We start from the raw sequence: 27072 nt of genomic DNA on the forward strand, positions 1-27072 counted from the left end.
GAAATCTGGTTTTCTGCTTTAGACCTTGAAGTTTCACCTTGCAAACATTGAACTAACCTTTCTATTGCATGATGTCGAACAGTATTATCGTAGTCCTGTGTCTGAATGCTAACTAATGACAGAATAAAAGGATTATAATCCAGAGAGTCTTGTACATCAGCACCATCACGTCTCATCTGGTTAGTTTTGGTCTGTATTCGTGTGGCAAATATCATAATCTGCCACTCTGACCAGCAATATAGTTGTTACTTTTTTATTAAAACCAAAATACTTGTCTTGAGATTGTTGCAGTGCATGGAGTTAACAGAAGAGGTAGATCCTTGCCCTCCGCAGGTGAGAGTGAGTACATTGCTCGGTGGAAGTAGAAGAGGAGAGAAGCCCTGATATAAAATTCTGAAAATCTTGGTTACAACTTCACAGTTCCTCTACTGAGCAAAAAGCATACATTGCAGCCAAACACCTTAAATCGTCAAGGTGTTCGTATCTAGGTTCTGATGTTACAATCAGAATGGTTTTGTTGGCAAACAGGCGAGTGTTATATGGTAGGTTTTTTTCCTTCTGCAAACTCCATTGCTAAAAGAAGCCCAACTAAGGCAGAAGATTGAATTAAAGTAATTTAGACTCCTCTTGGTTTTTTAAATAGGCCTATCAAAGATAATTGAAAATGCTTCCTATTTCTTAAGCATGTTTTATTAGACTGTTGAAATAAACCAGAACAGATAATTCTCTATCTAAAGAGAAAATTCAGAGCAGCTGCATTAGTTGGTTCAGTTCAAAAGTCTGCAAGGAAACTAGCCCACATCCCTCATGTCCATACTGGGATGGAGGAAATTGCTTTCCAGTCCAACAGATTTTGGTTGCTTCCTGAATTTAAAAAATCTCCACACCATCTGTAGGTATCTAAATTCTCCTCCTTTCCATTCCCAGTCTTCACTGTGGGTTTGTCCCTTCCTACAAGAAAGTCCTGCGCTCTTCCCAGGTGTGATACTACCACTTGCATATTTAAGCTCCTTCCTCCTTCCCCTTTGCTCTGTCCTTCTCTTCTGCCTTTAACAAAACTCGCAATTCATGGTCCCCACAAAGTGAGCTGCAAACATGCAGCTGTGCATTGATGTCATGCTCCCACAGAAAAAAGTACTCTTGGCTGAACTTCTTGGTGGATTTGGTTTTTCAATTGTTTTGTTTTGTTTTTTAATTTCTCTTTGTTCATTTTAAGCATCCAACCACTTAAGTAATTCCTAATAGTCAGGTTAGGATATAGCAATTTGGGGGGGTATTTCTGTTAGGCAGCATTTTTCTTCTCTCCCTCAACAGTGCTGCTGTTACCGATGAGCATTTAAAGTCATGTCGGATATTGTCTCAAACAAAAATGTTGCTTTCTTTACATGTGTTTTATTCCTTCATATTTGAGGGTACTGTGGTGACTTTATATAAAGGTTGGTTTAGCCACAGCTATTCAAAAGACTGCTTTGGCAATGGGTATTTTTCATGTAGTAATCCCAGACCAATTTATTTATTTTTTCACATCTTCAGGGTTCATTTCTCATAAGAGGATGGATGCGTTAGCATTGTGATTACACTTGCATTTCAGTTACCGCTCCTTAACCTCTGCATGCCTGTTTTTCTCTAGAGTATGGAGAATTAGTTGCAGTTTGTTTGATATCATGATATATTTAAGACGTGGATTTCAGGTGGCTGGACAAGTCAGTCTGTGCATATTAGAAAATTATTATGAATCCTTTGGATTTCTTTACCCACAAAAGTTTAACTACTGCCAGCATTAAGGAGTTGCGAGCTGGTTTCTTTTGTTCACAACATCCTAGTCCAATCGCTGTTTTCTGCATAATGGATCTTGATGGATTATTTCAAGTGCAGCTACCAAATGAAATAATTTTGGTAGGTGATGCTTAAAAGGTGTTCAGATAGGTACACCAAAATTTGGCTGCTGGCATTGGACATAGATAGCAGTCCTGGCCTTTGAACAGAACTAACTTTTTTGTGGGTTGTGAAGTCAGTTTTAGAATTTCAGTTTTGAACCTGGTCATGATAGGAAACACAAAAATTATGGAAATAAACCTTGCTTCCCCTCTTCTACCTCAAAAAAAACCCTGAAGGTGAGAAAATGCATGCTTTCCTATGCTCATCTTCGTGGGCTTTATAGCTTGCAGCAGAATGTTGATGTTATGATGTTATATTGTAACCTAAAATATGAAATCAGAAGCAGGCTTTCACCTTGATTTTTGTCTGGATCCATTTTGCCAAGAATCCCCCATTTTTAAGATAAAACACTATTGCAGTAAAAGATAACTAGTACATAATCGAAGTTTCCATGCAATGTACTTTCTCAAGGTGCTGAAAAAGTCACGAACGTCAAATTATTACAGCTCTTGATTCAGCGTTCATTCATATTTCTTATGTTAACTGCAAAGAAACAAAAAGGTTTGTGAAATATTTAAATCCAGTCAAATTGATAGATCTATTAAAAAAAGGAAAGACTAAGGAGGCTTAACCCATGTTAAAAGCAAACCAGAGCTGAAACGTGAACCAGAGTCACTGGAGCATTAACCAGGGAGTTGGGAGTCTGTAAATTACTTGTGTGATCTTAGTAGGCTCTTAGGTAGTAGATATTGTATAAAAACCCAGCACAGTCAGGAAATTGAATAGTAGACTTCATTTGATGTATGCTACAGTATTGCTAACTTTGATGTATTTGGGATAGACCATTAATTAGATGAAAGATTTTGCAAGGGAGATATTAACTGAGATCTCCAAGCAGGGATTAGGTAATGGCATATGCCTGTATTTTAGTTTTTCAATATGAAGAAGTGATATTTCTGTCTCAGGCTGTGCTGACACTTGAATCAACGGTTAGGAAAATGTGTATTTTACAGTCATAAGGCATAACATTGTATGCACAGTTTTTCCTAATGCACTTACTGCTTTTGGATAGAGGACCATCTTTGCCTCTGATGTCAAGTGGCTCTTTTGCATTCACCCTTAGCTTTAATATGTTAACGGAATTTGAAGCCAAAGTACTGTTTTTCTTACAATGTATATGCAGAAGCCTAATAAGGTGATCAGTCATGCTGCTTCTTGAGCTTCAGATACGACTGCAAACAGTGCTTGTAGTGAGGGTTTTTTGGAGTCATGACAAGCCCAGTTACTCTGGAGAGAGCCCTCTCTCCTCTGGATCATTTCATCCTGATTTTTCAGTATTCTTCGATGGTTCTGGTAAATGGTATCAGTTACCTAATCTGCTCCAAATGCATTGTGCAAGCAGGTTTCTTGTGGTATAGAGAGAATTTGTGTCATTGGCAGGGCTTCAGCTTCATGTCGAAAGTCAGACTTTCCTCAAGCACACTGTTGTGTGACTAAGCCCTAGGCTGCTAATGTTTTGTGGAAAACAGAATAAGGCTTCCCTTGTTTCCCTTACTCTTTATGAAGTGCTTCAGGATTTTGATGGGAAAATGAACTATAATTTTATCAAGCAGAAAAGTTTTATACATGAAACCCGGATGTGTTGTACAATAGATTCTTTCTAGTGGTGTATAAATAAAGGCATTGTGGCAGAATGATTCTCATTTATACCTATTGTCATTGAATTGGCAGTTCTGATTCAGATACCCTGATTTACCAGCAAATTTAACAGATGCACATCCTTTGCTTAATAGCTGAAGAACGATAAAAATACTAAACAGGCTTTCACCTCAGCATCTAATTTGAGAGCACCTAAGGATACAGGGAACAGGCTTTATCCTGAGCACATGAAATCTATTCTAAACAGTCACTTCTGGAAAACATTTCCCCTTCCTCTTGAACCGTCCAAATATGCAAACTATGTTTTTAAAATCAGTGGACTAAGATTGCGGTCTAACATGTCTCCCCCTCACCTCCGATCTCTTCCAGGTACGCAGGCGTTCGGCGGCCCCACGGGTTCCTCGGTTCAGAGGTACGGTATTCTGGGGTACCACGTCTTTTCTGGTGGGACTCCTGCAGTGGGCTCTGGTTTGGACACCCAAAAGCCTTCCTGGCACCAGTGCACTTCAGCTGAAATCACAAGTTGTCAGGCTTGTGAAAATCAGTCCCGTATGTCTAAAGGCTGAAGAATATTTTAGATCATAGAATATGAAAGTCTGTTCTAGGTATTATCTCTAACAAGGCTTTGTGTTTATTCTAATAACACTAATAACATGTCAGATTATCTATTATCGAATAATACCAGTTTACCCTGAGTTATATTTTACAGTAAAAGTAGTTGTTCCTCCCTTTGGTTAATTCTGTCTATATTTCTATAATGAAGGCCAAAATGATCATGTTTTTGTACGTTACTTTTCATCCTTGCAAGCTGTAGAGAGGATATAATAGCTGCATCAAAGCTGTATAATCTTTCCGGTGGGTGCTGGCTTTAAAAGCGCTTCCCTGGAGGAAGGACGTTTGTGGCACCAAAGGAGCCTGGGTGTCTGGTCTCCGTGTCACTGTGATAGCTTCGACTTTATTTCATGGCTCAGAGGCATTTCACCTCTGCTCACTGCCGTTTTCTCCTCCTTGATTTCATTTGTCTTTCTGTCATTCTGCTTTTGGTTTGTGTTGTACTTCCTATTGGCAGACTGTGTCCTTTTCTTTAAAGCAATAATAGTTTCCTCCGTAATTTCTTATTCTTCCATAGAAACTGAAGAAGTCATAAGCTTGTGCATGTAAAGACTGGCAGAAAATATCTGGCGTCCCAGAAATGCCTAAATTAATACAAATAACCATTGCTGTCCATTACTTAGTACTGGTATTCTCATTTCTCAGGGGAGGCTTTGCAGGCAGTGTGGTTTCTGTTGAAGACACTCCCTGCCTTTTCAGAGTTCATTAGATGTCTTTCTCTGGAAGGAGATTTCTCTTTAAAGGATGTGTGCATGTCTATCGCTGTGTATCTGCAATATCGGCCATGTAAATGGGCAGATGCTGCGAGCTGGTTAGTGGTTATTTGGCCACGGGAGCAGCAGAGGGTGCTATGGCATGGCTTGAGAATGGAGATTGCTTAAAAACAGATAAAAGGATTCCTTGAAATACATGACAAACTACTGGATTGGCATTTTGTCTTCACTTTGCCTTCTCTGGTATAACACCGTAAGGCAACCCATGACTCTGTTGGATAATAAATGCATTTACCCTTTAAAAAAGAATCTATCCAATTAATAGATGCTTTGGGAGAAAAAAAAATAAAAGCAGTCTCTTGCCTTTTTTATTTTAGCATATCTGAAGAGAGCAGCAGTGACCGCTCTAAAGGTGGAACAAAAGTCAGTCGCACCTTCAGCTACCTCAGGAATAAAATGTCCAGCAGCAAGAAGAGCAAAGTAAGTGCTTCTTGTGATTTATACAGCCATGACATACCCATAGGTAGCAGAGATGAATTCTGTATTTCAGTGTGTTTCCACAGGGTGATATTTATGTCTTTGCCTGACTATCTTTTCTTTTTTCTTCCTTTCTTCCTTTTGCGAAGGGAGGATTGTCTGTGGGGTAATAGGGAATAGCTACATGGGAAATCTTAGCACCCCAAATTTGAAATGCATCTGAGGTGAGTTTTCCTCTGCAATGTTTTTGCGTCTTTTCCCCACAGAATGAAGCTTCATTTATCACAGAGAATAGATTGTGCTCTGGCATGAGTTATGGCTTTGCAGTGATTGATGGGTCTAATTTTTACAGAACCTGAGAGGTGTTTAATAAAATGAGGACAGGAGCTGTAAGAAGGGACTGGCTGCTGAAGGCTGTGTTGTGTTTCCCTTTTATTTTTACCTTTGCCACAGAGTTTCCGTGCACTGCTGGAGAAGTTGCTCAAACTGTGACCTTTAGTGATGGCTAATATTTATATTTTCCCCTTTTGTCCATCCTCAAAACCCTGGGATTTAATTTGCTGAAAGTTAAGCACTGCTCAGCACAGCTGAATTTCCTGGGAACAGCATTGTTTACAGAAATAATTACATTAATACTAAATACTTCACACAAATGGGCTGTTGTTGCCTTAGATTGTCCCCTGAAGATTAATATAAGTTTAGGGGGGTTTTGGCTTGGTTGGATTTTTTACTTGAATCTCACCTCGGTTTATCATGTCTGACAGAAGCTAAGAGCACCTTACCTCACAGTGGGCAATGTGTACTGTATAGTTAGGTGACGTGTAGCTAATACGTTGGTAAATACTATTGGAAAGCCCCTGAGACACATAATTACATATTCCGAGTGTCTGAATAGCAACCAGGAAACAAAATGTGGCATATTGAGCATTGTGCCTATCACAGAATAAGGCTGGGCTGAAGCATCCACATATGGGAGGGGTCACGTTTCATCTGCACAAAAAAACTTGATTCTAGCCTTTCCCAACATAAGCACTTGACGTTTCAGCTTGAGCATTCCTCTAACATAGCTGGGTTTGTGTGCTTTCATGGTCCAATGCATATTTTGATACACGTTTTTGGAAGATTGCATCACCTTTGCAATGAGGTACCGGCTGTAGTGAGATCAGTCATCCTAACTAACAGTTCCTCTTTATGGATCTGCCTTTAAAGATGCAAACCGCAAGTATTAGCAGCTCAGAGCTGCTGCTGAGCAGCTTTAAGACAATGCTGTTCCCTGCTGCAAAGTACAATGTCAAAAAAATAAATCTGTTTACGTAGAAACCTCTGTGCAAACTGCTAGCGAGAAGTTGTGGTGCATGGTGCACAGCCTGTGAACAAGACTGGAAATTCGTTAACTGATTCTTGCACTTCGGGTGTATAATCGAGAGAGAGAGAGAGAGATGAGATGAGATGAGATGAGATGAGATGAGATGAGATGAGATGAGATGAGATGAGATCTGGTTGGGACAGGTAAGAAAATATAACAGAATTGCTTTGAGATATTTGCTCTGCTTTTGTTAAATAAGTGCAGTCTGATTTCACTAATTTCATGATTGTGTCTCAAACTGTTTATAAAGAATTGTTCCAAAATCCCGACAATAATATGCACTACAAAAATTGCAGCTCATTGCAGCTCATTGCACTGCAAAAATTGCAGTTCTGATATTTTTACTAACTAAAAAGTCATAATATAATTCAAATTACAATTTCTTCTCTGCTTGCGGTGGAATGTTTGCATTACATACATTTTTAGGGCTTCAGCTGTACATTTGAATAATGTGACCTAAAAATTCTTGGGAACACTGATTTCTCAGAAGCATTATGGCTGATGAAAACCTGTAAGAGTTAAAAAGAAAAACAACAAACCTTGAAAGAGGAAGTTGGACAGGAAGAGTTGGTTTCTGCTGCTGTCTGGGCTGTCAGGAGGGAGAGAGGGTGCAACTGGGTTTTACTTTTCTCCAAACCTTCAGAAATGCACCGTTTTCTAAGATGAACCATAAAATAAAGCACATCTGAGCCTACTGATGGCAACCTCTCTTTTTGAAAATGGTGTAAACAGTTATGTAGAAAAACCCTAAAAATAAAGGGGTGTTTGGAATATTAACTGGAGGGGATACTGATAGAAGTTTGTGTGAATCTACCCATGTCTGGCATGTACTTTCTGTTACTCAGAGATTAGTCAGCGAATTTATTGAAATCAGCAGCGTGCACTGATTCACATTTGTGAAGTCTAAAATGTGCTACATCTCTGTTAATTAGAAAAAAAAATACTGATTTTCTTCATTTTGGTAGAGAGTTTCTGGGAAATGACGACAAAAAAATTAGCATGAGTAATTTCTCTTTTTTCCTTGACTTGCGCAGTTATTAGGCAGTGTTGTACCACGAACACAGTTTCAGTGTATATAGTAAGAGTTGTGTTTGAAAGGAGTAGGAGACAGAGAATATTTGTGACCCATAGAGTAGGAAGACCTCAAATACGTGAAACCTTTCTGTCTGGGAAATCTTCTGCAGCGCTTTTTTTACTGAAGTACTACGTAGCAACACTGAGGTATGTTAAAATTAACTTTTTCTGTATCACAAACATCACAGAGGGTTTGATTTACCACCCTCTGCCTTTTAAATGGGGGGTCTTGGTTGACTTTTGACTTCTAAAATATTAATCCCATCCTTTCCTGCCTGTATTTTTTTTTAATATACTTTTTTTTTTTAGCAGTGAAAGCTAGGGTAGGGCAAGATAAAAGCAGGAGCAAAGCAGCAAAATCATCTTCAAGGAAGTTAGCAGCAATCGTCCTGCCCTCCCCCTTTTGCTCAACTCCTCTCTGACTGCCGTCCCCCCCAGCCATCGGTGCTGGCAGCTCTTGGCTGTCACGATGGGCTAATGCTGGTGGGGAGCAGCCCTCCTGCCCCTGGGGGAAGGATGTCGATAAAATGGAATAAATTTGCTGAAGTACCTCAAATAACAGTGAAGCTAGTAGGACTTAAGCATTGGGAGGTAAGAACTTTGTGGTTATTTCGGAGCGGGATCCACTGCTGCTGCGCACGGTCTGTTATTTTGGGCCCTATGACTGAGTTGCAGTACCCGTCGTGTCTGTTAGTGCACATCGGTGCAGGTTCAGCCATGAAGCCATGCTTCAAGTCACGCTGGCAGCTCCGATAGTGCAGGAAAATGGTTTTGTTTTTACAATCCTTTTATTAAAAAACCCCTTCCAGTAACTGTCACAGCAAAAAGAAATAAAAATAAAATCTTGTTTTGAGACCTTGTATTTCAGCGGTATGGCTGGCATCCCATGTATGAAGTTTGCTGTTTCCTCCTTGAAAGTGGTGCACCCATTTCCTGTTTTTCCTGGGGTCGTTCAGCTTTAATTAAAATGTTTTTTACAGTGATTTTATGAAGACAGGGTATTATTCGAGACTGTAGAATCACTAGGCTTTGCAGTAAACATCAGGTACATTTAAAGTATAGAACGATGAATCTCCGTTCAGCATTTCAAGCGTGAGAGTCACAAGATCTGCCTTGAGCGTAGGGTGATCTTTTCTCCTGGAGCTTCACAAGTCCTGGCAATGGAGCAAAACTCTAGGCATCAACTTGGTACCATTGGCCAAGGACTAAACTGCAGAGTTTTAGTTCTTGAATCCTGCCAGGCTGGACATGGTTAAAGGTGGGCAGATCAGCGGATGGAGAACAGGGCTGTGGAGGTTTACGTGGGGTGGTGATCTGAGCTGGTGGCTCAAAGGAGGTGGAGGTGTGCCGTAAGGCAGACTCTTCCTGGCAGGTTTTCTGCTTCAGACAGGTTTATTCCATCCTGTAATGCTCTTGGGTTTGCTTATTTGCAGAACAAAATAGTGTTTGGGGCCAGTAAATAGACTTTCTGATTATGAGGCTTTGCAGGGAGAGACTTCAATGCTGGCATTTTGCCTGGGAGAGGGGAGACCTTAGGCTGAGTTACTCATTATTCGAGTGTGTCATCAAAGGCTCAGAAGTTTCCCTCCTGGTGACTGCAGAGCTCAATACCTCTTTTAACCGCTTCATGGCGGTTGCTCACATGGGCTGCTCTGCAGCTCTCTGATATTTAGGCTCTGACAATATTTAGCAAAGGATATGTGGCATATAAATAACAAAATGCAAAGATAAGCTTACAGAAGCCTTTACCAATTTCTGGTTAAGCTGCTCTTTCAGATGTCATGAAATCTGCAGTACAGTTAAAATACAGATCTGGAGCTGAATTGTACAGTAAACATTTTGTAGAATGGTACATAGAAAGACAAGGAGTCGCTATGATTCAAATTTGGAGTTTTTCTGTGGATTTACCTTTAAAAATTGTTTGGGAGAATTCCAAATCCATGAAAGGCTGCAGGGAAAAATGTTTCAAATTTTTAGTATTTAGCAATTTTCTATCTCAGGTAGCGCTAGAAAGGTAAGCAAAAACTCTTCTAAAAGTTGGAGAAGCTGGCTGTGCTTGTCGTCTTTCCAAAGCTGAGTAGCCCAGAGGTTGAACTGTGGCTTCCGGAAGAGAAGATAATCTTTTATGGTGTTGCTGTTGTTCCTCAGCCTTTCTGTGATGCCATACTTCGAGAGGTTGTAAAAGATCCATTTCCCCAAAAAGCTTCACATAGTTACTTGGGGTTGCATGAAACTGTTGAAAAAGTTGCTAGTCAGAAGGAAAACAGAGGTGGAAATATTCTGGTAGTGGTGCTGTACCATCACCGGCGAAGAGTTTGCGTTCTCCATTAAAAATGCAGCTGCAGAGCACGAGTCTTACGGGTCAGCCTTAAAAATTAACTGTGTTGAAAGTTTGATACACATTACACATGGTGTTTGTATTTAACACAATTCATTGAAGTTGCTGAAGAGATTGATTAGAGCCTAGAAGAGAAGAAGTAATTAATTATATAGCAAATATAAAACAAAGCTGGAAGAAAATAGCTGCCTCCAGAACAGACTCAATTTTGTCTCCGCTGGTGAGATACCCGTGCAGAAGGCTCTGCAAGTCAACAGTGTGTTAATCCACATCCATGGGGGCTGTAAGCTGTTTTTTCTAACAGAGCTGTGCAGACACATGACTATTGACAAGGTGTATGCCGATCAATATCGTCATAGTGCCGAAGGCAAACACTGAAGAATTTGTAACTAGAGAATAGACCTCTGCGAAGTAATGAGGCATTTGTTCATTTTCTCTCGGCAGGAAAAAGAGAAAGATAAAGAGAAGACTAAAGAGAAGGACAAAGATTCCAAGGAGAAGGAAAAAGATAAGAAGCTGTTAAACGGACATTTCTTCACTGCAACCTCCGTTGTAGCCCAAGCAACCTGTTACCACTGTATGAAACCTTTCAATAAGGATTCGTACTACTGTGCAAGTAAGTCAGGGTTTTTTCCCCCCTTCCTTTTGTTTTTCATTAAATCTGACATGGGAAATGCAAACCTTATGCTTTATTTTCCTCTTGCTTAACGACATGGGGTGGGAGAGAGACTTTGGAGATAGTGATTCATGGAGCAGCATGTTGCCTTATGGAAGCTGGACTGAAATGAGTCGTGGCTGTAAGGAGGCTGCAACCTCCTTCCTAGCCCGTGCTCGGACATTGCAGCATCCTGCGGGGTTTTCTGCCCCTGCTTGTTGGGATGCGTCAGTCTTTGGTTATTTCAGCTGCATGTAATGACTTGGGGCTGAGGTGCTTCGTTAAGATGGATGGAGGACACGGAAAGCCGGCTTGGATCGTGGCTTTTATTTCCAATGGGGAAAAAAATGTAGTATCTGTAGTGTATTGCTTTAGTTCTCTGAAACACTGCTTCGGTGAGCCCTCGGTGAGAACAGCGTGATACAAAAAAGGAAATACTAACCCTCTTCTCCCTTTATACATGAAATTGCATCACAGGTCAAATGGCAACTACCTGTGAAGTACATGTGAAGTACAATGCAGGCAGTACGGGAACCTCAGCAGAGGGTTTTTGCGAGACTGGTGATTTTGTTCTCTTTTCTTATCAGATGGTGTCTCATGCCTTTAGCTCGATAAGGTCAGCAGCATTTGTGTGGTTGAGACCAGAGTGGTGTCTGGTTTATGCAGCAACCCAAAGCTATGAATTAAGCAGGCAAAAATGTCTTTTTCACACTGCAGCTCAGGGCTCTCCGTTCCTCACTATTAGTAATATTTTCTACTCTGCTAGCTTAGAGATAAGTCGAAGCGTGTACAGGAATTGCTCCCAAGCTGGAGCAGGAGGCTTTGTCTCTGTTTGTTCCTTCTGGTAGAGGAGCAGTGTATAAAACATCTCCAGTGAGCAGGGGAAGGAACAGCCAGCTGAATCCCGAATGGCAGTTCTGAGTTTCCTGGAAGAGAAGAGATTTCAGCAAAATTGTTTGCATGAGACACGCTCTGGGTCAGTCTGATGGGAAATGGAAAACATCAACAATTATAAGCTTACAAATGTGTCCTCTCCCTTTCTCCACTCAACTTTTTAACAGCTTCTGAAGCCACTTAGAAAATCAAATATATCCCAATTTAACTCTCTATATCCTAATGAGTTAAAATAATCCAACTATGTCATATGTTTTAGCACAGATGTACTTTCCTTATTTTTCAAAGTACAACAGAAAATTATTTTAAGTTTTCTGCATTGGCCAGAAAATGAATGCCGCAAGGAAAGTTTGGTCAGGGCCCAGGTTGTAAGCTCACATCTGAGAGTGGTCCTTTCTCCCATCGCATCTTAAAATCAACCATCAAATGCCTTGGAAATGACTGATAACCAGCAGCAGAGGCTCTGTTGTTCCTGTGTTGTTGTAGACTACTTTTTTCCTACAGAAGTGGCAGTGCTTTACTGCTACCATCACTGCTCTGTCTCGCCTATGGATGACTTTTTCTTAATGCATTTTAAAGCGCTGGATCATTTTAAATCAATGTCTCGACTTTTCAGTGACGCCCCCAGCTTCCTGAAATAGCTAGTCAATGCTGAAAGGTTTAGCATGCTCTAAAACAAATGGGCAAGCAAAAAATCCTGATTTTTAATAGCTGTTTGCCTGGTCTTTTTTATTTTTTATGGTCAGTGATGCAGAAAAGAAGCTTTTGGGGGTTTTAATTATTAATACCAGTGATACAGAGGAGTGGAGGAACTTCCTGCCTGCTGAACAGTTGAATTGGAGGAATAAAGTCCCTGAAACCAGATTTTCGATCTAAAAAATAAAAATGCTCTGTTGCTAAATGGTACATACTAAAGAGCTGCCTTCAGGCTTTAAAGGCTTGAGTGTGAATTTAATGGTTCTGAATTGTCTCACTGCCTCTTTTCATGCACCAGAAGCAGGTTCTGTCCCTCTTCCTTGTTTGATCTGAAAAATGATACTGCTTGTGGGTTTTTGCAAGAACATGCAGGTTTGTTTCTTCTGTCTTTCTTGCACAGGAAATTGTGGGACATTGACATAATAGCAACGCCCTATGGCCCTACCTTTACCTCTCAAAATATCAGAAGAATTACTGGCTTTTATTAAGTAGGCCCAAATGTAAGAATTTTAGGAATGTGAGCATATTGTCATTCTGGGCGTGGAATTTTTTCCTTTCATATTTCTTCTAGAAATAATTCAGAACTGTACGCTTACAGTGTAACGTACACTTAAAATATAATTAATGATCTGTATTAATATGTGTTTTCATGAATGAGTGGAAATAACAGGTTTTCTCTAAGCTACTGAATCTCATCTGAGAGGGTTTGAGTTGTGATCTTTCATCTGGCAGAAGAGTTAATACTCCAAACCCAATTATCAATTATTATGAAAAAAACAGTTTTAATCATCTTTGACAACTTTGATTCCCAGAAATCTGCTGGTAGAGATCATGGGCAGACTCAGGGTATTCCAAAAAAGATACACAGCTTTTGCTCTGGCAGATATGCAGCAAAGAGTGGTATTAAAGCATAATACTCTTTGCATTGGTAAATGTGGTTTCAGACCAAAACAGTGGCTTCAGTCTAGTTTTCAGCAGGAAGTCCTAACGTCATTGATGCAGTCACCTGGCAGATGCTCCTGTTACTTTTTCTGATAATCCTGTAGCACAGTAGCACTTGGTTCCTGTACTGTAGATCTTGGCTATTATACGTCTGAGTTTATGTTAAATGAATTTTCCTATCCTTTTCCTGTCTTTTGGATCCCATAATCCTTGTCTTGATAAGAACAGTATTTGTGTTTTCAGAGAAAATATTGGCCCTACCATCGGTTTCTGTTTCTGTCTCCTGCTTCTGCTTTCCACCTTACTTTTCTTTCAGAGGAATAACTCCATCTTTTTTCTTTCCTTTTTTCTTTTTTTTTTCATAATTTAAGACCCATTAGGACCCTGGTGACTCAACCTTGCATTGATTTTTAAACAGAATTTCCTGTTAAATTCCATGAGAAAATCTTGTTAACAAACAAAGGGCTAATTATCTGGGAGAGCAGCCTGTCTCTCAGTGTCTGTAGCTACTCATGTAAACCACAATGATGCCTAAAAGTTGTAATTCTCAGTTGTGCAAGACAACAGTCCAGATTACAAATGGCAAAAAGTGACCTGTTTTCTGTGGTTTTTTGTTAATTGGTTGTTTTTTTACTTTTGACAGACTGCAATGCAATTGTTCACAAAGGCTGTAAGGAGAGTTTTGCTTCTTGTGCAAAGGTCAAAATGAAGGTAAGAGATTTCATCTACTCTACTGAATAAACAAAAAAGTTTAAACAATTTAGTATGCAGATATATAACATCTTCTACTGTACATCCCAAAGTTTCCAGCTTATTGGAAAGAACTTCAGCCCCTGTGCTATAGTGAATAATTTCTCTGGGCTCTCCGGAAATTCACCAGAACCACATGTTAATACAGTAGCTGTCCCTGGGACTCTGTGAATGCTCCAGGTCAGCACCACGGGGTATTTGTTGGCAGCAAATTCCCTGCCTTGTTCCCTGCAGTATACAGGGACCTTATGGTGAGATGGTCTGTCCTGTGCTTCAATTAAAAAAAAAAAACACTTCACTGGCAAAGTTCAGGGGTGTCCAGCACCCTTAAATGCCATATCTCTTAATTCTTAAATGCTGCATCCTGTAATGTGTATCATGTGTATATAATGCGTAATGAAAACTATTAAATATGTATGTTGTTTATATGAGGAACATGCAGAATTCATGCTTGTCCCAAATGTGAGGAACTTCTGCAGTGTGGTTCTCCAAGCTAGTTAATGTCTATACAATTATGATTTTCAGTTCTCTTCAGTATTGTCAGCACTTTCTCTTCCCGTTTTCCTATTTGCTGCACATTTCTCCATCTGTTATTTCGCCCATTTCATTGATGGCAACTGGAGGGGGTGCATGTGTGTGTGCTTGTGTGCATATATATGTGTGTGTGTGTATATATATATGTGTATATAAGAATACACATACAGCCAAGAACTGATCTGAGAGGATTCAGAAAAAACATAGCTTTTTTATTTTAGTTATGTGGCACAGCCTGATGGGAGAAAGGAGGAAGAAATTACAGTGAATTTCATTTTTATTTCAGCCACAGAGAGGGATGCTGCAGGCACATGATACCTCTTCGTTACCCACAGTAACCATGAGAAACAAAAGTAAGAAAACTTCCTTTCCCTCTGCTTTGGTGATGGTCTGTATCTGCTGTTCTTAACTGTTCTGACAACTAATATTTGAAATTATGAAAGATAAGCAAAGCAGAGATGAGAGCATCTTCTGTGCATGATAATGTTTGGGATTTCAGAAGTTGTACTGAAGTTGCACAGAGTTCATCCACTTCTGCAGTGTCCATGTAGCTTTAAGCAAATGTAAAGTCATCTCAGATTTAGAATAACTACTTGACCCCTGTAGCTTGCTGAAGACCTACAGCTAATAAGTCCACAAAATGTGGAAGACGCAGCCCATGTCCATGGGTGTCTGACATTGGAAAGAATCTAACTATCAGTATTATATTAACAGAAATTGTTAAGATCACAAGTGGAGAGGATGCTTGTTCAAAATACCTTTTTTTTTTAATTAAATAGTCTTATCCTTTGAGGTAGTAAAAACAGAAAGTTTAATTTTGACTAAGAGCAATACTGACAAACTTTTCCTGGCTGCGCTGAGATATATACTGAACTGCAGAGCTACCCAGTGTGACCAAGGGCAGAGAATAGGAGTGAAATAGCACACATGGGTTTTGTAGTGCCATGATTTGATAAGCTTATTTAGTGATAGCTTGGAGATCACTGTATGGAACCACAGTGTATGATACAAATGTGCCCACTGTGGTATTTATCATGAAATTCAGAGGTATCGCTGCAGAAAGCAGAAATGCATCTGAAGAAGGGAAAATCTGGAATTAATATGAAAAGATTACTTAAAGGTATGTGATAGTATAATGAGATAAGGATTAGCATTTCTCTGTAGTACGTACTGATAGAGAAACCTACCTCAAAAAGTTTGACCAGAAGCAGGAAGATGTATGTAATTATAGGCCCAGGGAAATTAAAAATCAACATAGTAGATTGCTACATGTGATTATTTATCAAATAAAATTAAATTCAGTTTCCCAAGTGTATGTTACTGGACTTGCAGATCCCACCCAGATCTTTTAAGTGTAGTGCAATGCAGTCAGTTCTGCACAGGGGTCGATGTTCTTTCCTTCATACGGCTGTTTCTAATAGCTGAGATCTGGTAATAACTCTAGAAAGAAAAGTTAATTTTAGAGCCTGGTTTCTTTACGTCATCATCATCACGGTTAAGAACATAGTTGCATGAGCTGACTTTTCTCTGACACTTCCCTTCCAGGCTCACAACCGAAGGAGCGCCCTCGCTCTGCAATACTTGCTCCTGATGAAAACACCGTAACCTCAATATTCAATAACAGGAGATCACAACAGACTACAGCACTTTCGAAAAGTGTCTCAATACAGAACATTGCAGGGTAAGGTTCCTCCCTGCGCACATGAGTGTATGTGTATTACCTGACGCTGCAAGCATAGAGGAATTCAGATCTCATTAAAAATAAGTTTGTGTACTACGATTTGTGTTAAAGGTACAAAAGAGGGTCACAAAACCAGAAATACCCACATTGTATATGATACCGTCAGTTGTCTTCTGCACAATCAGATTGTCTGGGTTAGTTTAGTCATGGCATGAGTTCAGAGGCATCTGAGTTGGCCTGGTTATATTCAAGGCCACTTCATAGAGATGCTCTGGGCTCCAGGAGGAAATTCCTTGCCTTTGGCTGGGTACTGTGCAAGCACACATTTGCAGCTCAGGTGTAGTATTAACTTCTGTGTCCATAATGATATGGTGGAGGCACAGAGCTGCTGTCTTAATGGTGTTTTAGGACTGTGTTATACATAATTAGTTACAAAAAAAAAATAGAATAAAGTCTAATTTATGGTTCCTGCACTACCTGCATACTGAGCAATTCTACACACAGGGCAATAACATGGACTGGGATGTTCTGGATACTTTGCATGCCCTGGATAATCATGGTGAAATTTATTTCAGTCCATTCTTCTGATCCTTCTCAGAGCTAGTGATAAAGACTCTTGGATAGCCTTTTGTATTGCATTTTTGCACTGCCTGCCCCAACGACAATGGGAAGTGACAGTAAAATGGAAAGGAATTAAAAGGAGTTGTCCAAACCATAAAACCAGATGCAATTCCTTATAGAAGAAGCACCGTCACTCAGAACTGTAGATCTTGCAGCTTGTTGAGCCCCAATGGGTAGTTGTTAGAAAACAATTAATAAAAATACATTTCTGTACATAACCGTGCAACGTTTGCTTTGGTTTTCAATTCGTATTCAAAAATGCATTTCTTCTGTGTATTTGAAAATGCATTTCACTGTTTTTTGATGTCATAAGTGATATTCTGTGTTCTGTTTTTCTGCAGAGTTGGGAACGATGACAGCTTAATACACACTTGGAAATTCCTGTCACAGTCAACAGATTCCTTACATAAAATCAGCCGGGTGAATGAATCCACAGAGTCACTGGTTGATGAGGGTAAGAGATCCCCATGGCATTTATAGCAACAGGAAGGTCTCAGTGCTGCTTTCCAGAAATAGAAATTCTATTTTGGCATTTCAGCAAGAGTTTTTATTTCTAATGGACAATTAAAGTGCATTTACTTTAATCTTAGAATATTAGTATGATAAACTAAAACAAAGCCCCACATAGTAATTTCTTTAGCTTGTTGAGTTGTCAGAAAACATTTAAAAGGTTTCAGTAGCAGTTGAGTTACTTGGAATTTAGCTCAGGGACGAACATTTCCTCTTTTGTTCTGCACCCCTGGCCCATTCATACAGCCACAGATTTTGCACTGTCACCTTTTTCACGCTGATGTCCTGCATTTCGTATTTTTCCAAAGTGGGAAAGGAAGAAACGTTTAGTTTTGTAGGTTTGAAAGTGAAGTCAGTTAAATTCATTTATTAAGTTTAAATATTTTTTATATATGGTGCCTTTTTGGGATATAATCAGTATTTTTACATCTTAGCCAATATTTACCTGAAAAGAGAAGAATGGTCTTAATTTATTAAGGACTACACAAGGGCATGCTCATGGTGATGAGAGAAAATTTCCCAGTTCCTGCACAAATGAGCAATCTTTCTTAAAGATATATATGTATGTATGTAGTGTTCACTTCTACCTGCATCAGTTCTGGCTTTCTAAGCTTGAAAACACAGACTTCACATATGTCTAAGTTCCCTCGATTCAATGATGTAAATGAAGGAAGACAAACTAGGTGTTGTGGTTTTTTATTTACCTGCGATGTTGTTGCATTGCAGGTAAAGAATCCGCTGTCTTTTATCTGAGCTAGAATTTGGTCTATGTGAAAATCATGAACTAGTTTTGTGCAACTAGCAAATAACCTTTAAAAGTGCTTTTTATAACCTGGTCCTTACGTGCTATAATTTCATATGATCATTTTTGTGTCAGTAAAGGAGAGTGTGTGTGATGTCTGTGGTATAACAGAGAAAGCCTAAACCTAAATGAATAGACTGGAATCTCAAATGAGACAAGTTACCCATAATGAGACAAGTTACCCACATCTTAACGGCACTTACATTGCTTTGTGAAGGTGCAGATATGAACGAAGGACAGCTGATGGGAGACCTGGAATTAGATTCCAAGCAGCTGGAGGCAGAGTCCTGGAGCCAAGTAGTGGACAGCAAGTTCCTACAGCAGCAAAACAAAGATGTTGTCAAACGGCAAGATGTCATTTACGGTGAGAGATACCTGCATCTTAACTGTTCACTCATTGTAGATAGCTTCTTGATATACTGGCATGCATGGATTTGGGAAGCTTTAGGTCAGTGAATAGGAACATTGACTTGGTTTCCTTAGAAGCCAGAGTTTCATTCTTGAAGTTCTTAGAAACGTAATGTATTCTGTGAAAGCTTTCTTTCTGCCTTTCACGTATCCGGAAGCCATAAAAAAAATCAGAAATTGCCTCTCCTCATTTGTTTGCTGATGACTTTTAAACTCCGTTACAGCAGAGCAGCTAGCTAGGAAGTCTTCTCTTGCCAGATGCAAGAGCCATCCTGTATGGCAAAAGCGCACTATGTTGAGACTGGCACTGAGGTGTTGGAAGGAGCAGATAACAGTGCTGAAGGTTCAGACCTCAGCAGCAATGTCCAAAGCTCTTTTTTGTGGGACTCCTCTGCCCCCCTATTTCTCCCACACGTGAAACTATTGACTGATGTTTCAATACCTGACATGAAATTTTCTGAAGCCACTTAGAGAAGCCCAATTATGGACGAGCTTTCTAATGGGAGCTTTTCCTTGTACTCTACACCCATGTACTCTACAGTGACCTTGGTTTTGACCTTGTCCTCATCCTATACAGAGCTAATGCAGACAGAAATGCATCATGTCCGCACCCTGAAGATCATGAACGACGTATACAGCGCAGGGATGTTAAAAGAGCTGCAGTATGATCAACAAGTCGTGGACAAGATCTTTCCCTGCCTGGAAAACTTGCTGCACATCCACAGTCATTTCTTCCAGCGGATTCTGGAAAGGAAGAAGGAGTCGTTGGCAGACAAAAGTGAAAAGAACTTTGTTATCAAGAGGATAGGTGACATCCTAGTGAATCAAGTAAGCGCTGGAAAATGCTTGCACTTCTGAGAGCACAGCTGGAAACCAGGCGCTCTTCCTTCCCTCCTGTTTATGCCTGTTAGATAATCACAGCTGATGGCACCTTTACTCTTCATACACGTAAAAATCTCAGCCTCTGCTTTTTGAAGCACTGTTTGCTCTTTCAGAGGAAGGTCTAATGATGAAAATTAATTTAGTTTATTTTGTGGGAAAGAGAAGCATTCCCTGACAGACACAGAACGGTTTGACCATAGCCTGGAGGGTAGGCAGTAGCCCACGACAAAATATGCCCAATGTGTGTCTTGGCCGAGTTACTGACCTGCTATTTAACTTTGGGTGGGTCGTTTTACTTTTCTTTATCTGCACTTTCTCCCTTCTTCTTTTTGTCTGTCTTGACTTTTTTGTTGTTGGCTTTTAAGCCCTGTGAGGCAGAATCCCAAATTTTGCATTGTGTGAACACAGTGAAGTCTCAAACTCAGCTCTTTACTTTCTAGAGATCTAATTGCCTGGTTTAGGATGCTTTGGATTAATTCGGTTTCATCAAGTTCTTTTGACAGACTGGCAGGCACTGCTGGGATATCACACCAGGAGCTCAGTGCAAATTTGACCTCTGTGTCTCGTGTCTTGCAGTTCTCCGGTGAGAGTGCCGAGCGAATGAAGAAAACATACGGCAAATTCTGTGGGCATCACAATGAGGCAGTAAATAACTTCAAAGATCTGTACTCAAAGGACAAGCGGTTTCAGGCATTTGTCAAGGTAGGACGTGGTAGAACAGACATAGTCAATGGAAAAAGTATGGCCTTTCTGCACTCTGGTGACCGTTTTGCTACGGAATTGAAATTTTCATCTTTGTTCCTTAGAAAAAAATGAGCAGCTCCCTGGTGAGGCGTCTTGGGATTTCTGAATGTATCTTGTTGGTAACACAGAGAATCACAAAGTACCCGGTCCTTTTACAAAGGATACTGCAGTACACCAAAGGTAGGGACCAGTTCCTCTATTCTAAGCATTTGTTTGTTCCTCCAGTGTAAATTTCTTGGATCCTTTTCAGCTGAAGCAGATTTTCTTAGAATAGACCTACTAATCCAGTCATTATTATCTCACACCGCTGTAACGAGATAACTCAGTTTCATATCTCCATTTAGGATTAGTTAGTTCGGGTGCCTTGATTTAGTTGTTATAAGTCTGTCTGTAGCTAATTATGGAGCAACATGCTTAGACTCCAAAGTCTCCCAGCTTGCTTTTTTTGGTAATGGCTAAAATATGTGGTTAATTTCTGCATTTCATCTATACTGTCTCATATACAAAGTATATTGGAAAAGTCCCCAACCTTAACCATATATGTGAAAGGTTTTGTGAAACTCTTCTTAAGAGGGAAAAATGCAGCCTGTTTTATAGACGTATTAAAAAGTTATAATGTGGGAATTTGGGAGGGAGAAGAGGAAGGAAGGAGGTAAAATCAGGAAGTTAGAGTCCACAAGGATGAAGTGAAATCGAGGTGTTTCTCTTTCTGTTCAAAGAAAATGAAGTGGAACATGAAGACTTAACTCAGTCATTAAACCTTGTTAAAGATGTGATTGCTGCAGTCAATAGCAAAGTCAGCAATTATGAAAAGAAAATGCGTCTTGGTGAGATTTACAACCGGACGGATAGCAAGTCCATCATGAGGATGAAAAGTGGCCAAATGTTTGCAAGAGAGGACTTGAGGCATCGGAAGCTCATCCGAGACGGGCCTGTTTCACTAAAAAATGCAGCTGGCCGGTTAAAAGGTAAGACTGTCCTGCCTTCTGCTGGGGGAGGATACAGCTCGCCCTCTCTGGATGTAGGATTAGTCCTCAGATTAGTGTCTCCAGCCTTTATTTGTTCTTCTGCTTTGAGAGGTTTTGACAGCAGTTTTCTCCATGCTGTACACTCGCTTCCCATCGCAGCATTTCCGATTCCTTATGTCGTTTCTGGGGTGATGGATAGCTGCTTTTCCTCCTGGTGACTGCATGCCTGCTGCAGGCGTGGGTTGCAGTGACACCTCGGTGCATCAGCCGAGGAGCAGAGTCACTGGGGGATCCTTTGGGCCAGGAGAACGTGATGGGGCTGCAGTTGCCTAGAGCAGTGAGTCAGATCTCCATGCCACAATGCGCATGTGCAGCGGTTCCAGGAAGCATGCTCGCTGCATCTGAGATCTAACCTCAGCTTCCCAGTGGCTCTGCCCACCAGCAGGACTGCCTTTCCTTTGCTTTAAGGTCTGCAGTAGGGCTTGCCAGGCTCAGCATTACCATCCTGGTTTCACTGGGACTCCAGAGAGGTGTCCCTGGCATTTGTTGTTCTTGAACCTCTTGAGCTACTGACGCAAACTGTTCAGGAGAGGCTCTGGTGTCCTCTTGTTTGGTCAATGTTTTCTTGATTTGCTTTTTGTTTATTATCAGGTGGAAATAATTTTTCTAAGGTGCTGTGCTCTGCTGAGCACTGAAGTTCTCTACTGAATTAAACACTAAATCTCCCAAGGAAGCCTTCAGCTGGGACCACAGTAGCAGTAAGAGCAGACAGGGCTGTGTCTCAGGCTTGGCAAGAAGGCTGGGCTTTCCTTCTCTCACTCCAGTATCAGCTGATTAAACCATGGTACTTGGGCATGGATGGGGACTGGTAGCCTGGTGTTGTGCTGTGCAGGGAGGCAGTGATGACACGAAATTCCATATCGGGTATGATTTATTTTGACGTTTTGGAAACAGGAAGCTTACAGATGGTTTCTAGGCACCCGAGATTGCTACTGAGTTTAGGTGGTGGATGAAGCAAGTTATGCTGCTGTTGTGAAATCTTGTGATAAGTACAGGCCGCATTTGCATTTCTAAGTCATAGAAATGCATAAACATGCCTCTGTCTGAAGTGCAAGCTCCCAGCAAAAGCACGTCCTGCAGACAAGCTGCAGAGCCCAGGGAGAGAGTAGCTAGTTCATACATTCAGGCTATTTTACGGGATTTGAAATGGAGCACAGAGAAGCATAGGAAGAACTTTTATAAGAGGGTTTTAGCATTTCCCCTCTTGCAAAGTGCAGAGACAACAGAGAAGAACCGAGTCAAATGCCAACTTTTGCAAACCTCCCAGAGCTTTGAGTTCATTTTGCAGCTTTGATTAAAGTTTGGTGGTTCTTTTATCTGGAACAGATCCTGTCTTCCCAAAACAGAATGGAAGGAATTACCCACGGGATGATTTAACTTTTTGGTTTGCTTCCTCTCTGTCACAAGATTTCCCAAGTACATTACACAAAAACTCTTTGTACTGAGGGCTCTGGGTGGAGCATTATACTTGGTAGTTTCTGTGCAACTTTATATGTCATTAGGACACTTGGAAGGCTGTACGTGTACTCTGGGAAAAGGCTGTATTCAGATTTAAAATCCTCTGTTGGCTTGATGTTGTGCTTCCTTCTCCTGTGAAAGAAAGCCAGGTCCTGCATCTCATGCAGGCTCTGTCAGCTCCCCTTGGAGTCAGCAAGAGTTGTGTTTGTGAGCAGAATTAGTGGTGGCTCCTGAAGTCAGTATTTCCTGGGAAAGAAACTGCAGCTGACAAATGTTGTTATTGCACGATAATTTACACTCCGCAAACCACTCATCAAGAGAACCATAAAACCCAAAACTTCCTGTGCAGATATTTTGCTTGAGGGCTAAAATATTGATTGTTTGAGAAAACAGTGCTTCTATTCAGTAAGCGTGTCTAGCTTTTGCTGTTATGCCCATGTCTTAACTGTTAGAAAGCACGTGGCTAGAGAGGAGCACCCCTGCTCCAACAGATGAGAGAAAATCCTGCAGGTTTCCCAGGTGCTGTTGTGTTCTGCTTAACACAAAGTCGGTTCAGAGCTAACCTGACATGGCATCCCCAGGAGGTGCCCCTGCTCCTCCTGCTAACTGGGAGGTTGACCCTGCTTGCAGGATTTGCAAAAACAGCCCTACTGCTCCCCAGCACTGGTGTTATTAAAATAAATCTGTTTTGGGGGTGCGTTGCGTGGTTATACTGTACTGGTATGCTTTTTCTTTTGCAGAAGTCCAGGCTGTTCTCCTCTCTGACGTGCTTGTATTCCTTCAGGAGAAGGATCAGAAGTATGTCTTTGCCTCATTGGTAAGGCTTCAACCTTTTCTCCTCCTTCCTTTTCTACGTGAGAGACCCTTTATGTGTGTTGTGCAGCGAAGCCAGCCATTGCCTGCTGAACAACTTAATTTTCTTGCTTATAACATTTTCGTTTGCTGAGCAGACTCCATTCTTTTTGATAGGAAAACATGTCTTCATGCCCCACTTCCCCTTTCTGCAGTGCCTTGGCACAGCTGATAATTGGCCTTGAAAACCTGCCTGTCACTTGATACACTTACTCCTTTTCAGTTTGTGCACATTGAAGCAGTGATGGGGGTGGGAGGGGGCAATGGGATAATGCAAACATTGTAAAAATTAATCTAAGCAGAAGGAAATGTCCTAATATGTTGGGAGCTACTACGGGGGGTGGGGAGGTGAAATGCCACTGCATTAAATTCAACAGAACAACTTGAAAATAAATGTCAGAGGAATATATTTGTAACACACAAGACCAAAAACATTAGCTTTTGAAGGCAGGCTTCCTAAAAGGGCTAGGCACACTGACCTGCCGAAGAAAACCTAGTACCTAATTGAGTCTGTTGGGGCTGTACCTTGCAGGCATGGTCTAGACTGGCTAAACCTTGTGACCTTTCCAGTCTTTGAACATTCTGAAAGCTGATAATTTGTTATTCCAGTTGCACCAACGATCTGCACAGACTCACTGCCCTACACAGGGGGAGCTGATTTGCACCCAAGTCCTGCTAGTGAACCGCTACCAAATCACCCCACTTGTAGCATCCCGTAAAATGCACAAAGGGTCCGACTCGTATGTAGATGACCTGACAGCAAAGGGACGTTTTAACTGAGCAGGCTGATTACACAGAGACCATAGCACACAATGAATGTCATCTTACACACAAGTCTTCTCCATCATAGGAGTCAGCTATGAGCTTCTGAGAACAGCAGGGGTTTTGTGGGATTTGAAAACATGATGTTACTTCATCCTAGGGAGAGATCGTGAAGATAATGTGTGTGAAGCAGGCACTAGCAAGCTGCATTAAGTTTAAGGATCTGTGATATTAATGACAGAGAGAGTGTGGGCAGGAGGAGATGAGATCAAAGGTCTCCTGGAGTTCGAGCAAAATATGGTAGAGTTTGCAAAACCACAAAGTCAATTTTAAATTAATTCTTTGTTGAAATGGAACAAGGTGAAATTGCTTTTCCTACAGAACTGATGGAGGAAAGCAAGCCCTTCCCTGTTCTTTGGCCCCATTAAAATGATTTATTTTTTTAATTAGCCAATAGGTTCAGAAAATGTTTACAACCTGAGAGAAGGAGCAGTATGGTTATTGGGACCTTTTCAATGCTAGTTTACATCTGGGAACTAGTACTGTTCACCCTCCTCACCCATTTCTTTCCATCTGAAGGACCAGAAATCCACTGTGATCTCTCTGAAGAAGTTGATCGTACGAGAAGTAGCTCATGAAGAGAAGGGTTTGTTCCTGATCAGTATGGGTGTAAAAGATCCCGAAATGGTGGAAGTCCATGCCAGCTCCAAAGAAGAGCGTAACGGCTGGATACAGATCATTCAAGACACAATGAACACCATGTAAGCTACCACGCTGTTCTTGCAAGGCAGGTGATGCACATGGCCATGTTCTGGTAGTAATTGAGACATGTCTTTTATCCAGGGATAAAGATGAAGACGAAGGAGTCCCTTGTGAGTCTGAGTTTGAAAAGAAAGTGTCGGACGCGAAAGTGAGAGGACTGAAAGGTAAAATCCTGCCTGGGACAGAGCTGGGGGGCGGTTTTTGAAAAATTTACAGGAATTGTTGTGTTGAGTTTTGTAGTTGATCTGTGACTTTTTCAAAGGAATGAGAATCCTGCATCCAGCAAATAATTGCAATGCTTGTTTACACCTCATCTTGCTGGCATTATTTTTTTTCTGAGCCTGCTGGGTGCCGTTGCTGTGCAGGATTATGCAGGGCACAGTTGTATCATCAGGTTCCACTAGATGGGGCCAATATCTCAGGCATCGCTCAGTTTCCTTGCCGAAGCTTTTATTTTCTGTCTTCATCTCTGTTTTCTGTTTACCCCCACAGAACAACTTCAGCAGAAGGATAAGCAGATCCTCCTCTTGCTGGAGGAGAAGGCTAAGATCTTCCGGGACATGGCAGACAGTTCTGTGCAGGAGGACATGCCAGGCTCCAGGCTGCTCTTCAGAGCCAACACAGAAGAGGCACCAAAAGGAGAGGCCATTATGAAAACTGCAATAAACGAAGGTGAGCAAGTCAGGGTGACACGTTAAGTACACTAACCAATGGACCCACCTTCTGTGAAGCCATCAGTCCTCAAGCACCAGTTTTGCAGTGGAAGTCTTCTCTGTCAGAATAGCAGCATAGATAAGGAGGTATTGCTACTCATGGTATTGTCTCAGGGACAGGTAGTGAGGATCAGGAAAGGAAGCAGATATTGGTGGCTGTTGAAAGAGGGTAGAAAAGTCAACACAGAGAACCACCATGCATTGAATCTGCGCCGGGGTCAGGAGCAGTGCATGATTTATCCTTGGCCGGAATTTGGACCATCCAGGCTTTTGCTGTGCTTCAGTCTCAGCAGAGTGTGAGAGCAGAGCTTGGGTTCCAGCAGGCGCTTGTGATGCCTGCAACGGACAAGCAAGTCCGTTGACAAAGGCAAGGGTAGTTGGAAACCTGGGCAACCTTCCAGTACGATTTTTGGAGAGGCTAAAAATAATTAAATGCTGTTGTCAAAGCACACCAGGGTTGCCTGGAGGAAGAGAGGGAGGTGTCAGCCTGTGCAGAGCTCCAGGAATTGGAGTTAATGGTCAGACAGGCTGAGTTTTTGCAGGGGTAATGTGTACTGTTCATATCATTGTCATAGAAACATGGTTTCTTAGTACAGCAAAGCATGTGCATTTCTGACCTGAGCTCAGGCAGGGATGAAAATAGCTCAGAAGCCTGAGGTGGTCTTTAACAGAGGTATCGTTGCTTTCTATCAGTTGAACTGCTGCAAGACCTGGTGAACAGGAGCCTGGGCACTGCTCTTGGACAGCAGGTCAGCAGCACTGCCATGGAACAAGAAGGAGGAGTTGGCCCCATCTCTCTCCCTAGAAGGGCAGAAACTTTTGGAGGATTTGACAGTCATCAGATGAACGCCTCCAAGTGTGAGTAGTTACATGTGTGCACATCAAGCATCTGTTAATATTACATGTCATTCTATCCTCTTGCTTCAGAAGGACTCCAACAGCTGGTGATTTGGGTTTCCCAACTCCTCTCCAATAATAGTTGATAGATAACAGATTAGGAAAAAAGCCTGTATACAGGTGGAATGATGGTAGCTGAGAACCCATGGCTACATGAGGATTAAACATCTGACCTCCTTACTCCTCTCTCTGTGCTCTCTCTAAATCATCCTTACTTCTTTACTTACATGCCACATAAAAGCATTTGGCTTTTTAATAGATTAGTTTCTTCATGTTATTATTGTAATATCTGCAGCTCTGTTCTTCATTCTTCAGTTATCTTCCAGCAGGAGCATGGTGCTGTTGCATTTGCGAATGGATGAGA

General features: G+C 41.2%; 1 protein-coding gene across 13 annotated transcripts in view; it reads left to right on the plus strand.

Moving 5' to 3' along the window:
• Positions 1-27072, plus strand: part of AKAP13 (A-kinase anchoring protein 13) — a 227226-nt gene that overhangs the window by 187079 nt on the left and 13075 nt on the right. For all 13 annotated transcript variants that reach the window (XM_072871546.1, XM_072871545.1, XM_072871548.1 and 10 more), the window contains 17 exons: positions 3907-3949; positions 5240-5342; positions 10562-10733; positions 13948-14015; positions 14875-14941; positions 16134-16269; positions 17232-17344; positions 18420-18566; positions 19188-19438; positions 20069-20194; positions 20299-20416; positions 20956-21204; positions 23463-23539; positions 24916-25097; positions 25180-25262; positions 25591-25770; positions 26505-26669. In XM_072871546.1, the coding sequence (XP_072727647.1) occupies positions 3907-3949; positions 5240-5342; positions 10562-10733; positions 13948-14015; positions 14875-14941; positions 16134-16269; positions 17232-17344; positions 18420-18566; positions 19188-19438; positions 20069-20194; positions 20299-20416; positions 20956-21204; positions 23463-23539; positions 24916-25097; positions 25180-25262; positions 25591-25770; positions 26505-26669 (2280 nt within the window). The remainder of the gene's footprint in view (positions 1-3906; positions 3950-5239; positions 5343-10561; positions 10734-13947; positions 14016-14874; positions 14942-16133; positions 16270-17231; positions 17345-18419; positions 18567-19187; positions 19439-20068; positions 20195-20298; positions 20417-20955; positions 21205-23462; positions 23540-24915; positions 25098-25179; positions 25263-25590; positions 25771-26504; positions 26670-27072) is intronic.

The sequence above is a fragment of the Ciconia boyciana genome, chromosome 8 (genome assembly GCF_034638445.1).
Source record: "Ciconia boyciana chromosome 8, ASM3463844v1, whole genome shotgun sequence".
Lineage (NCBI taxonomy): Eukaryota > Metazoa > Chordata > Aves > Ciconiiformes > Ciconiidae > Ciconia > Ciconia boyciana.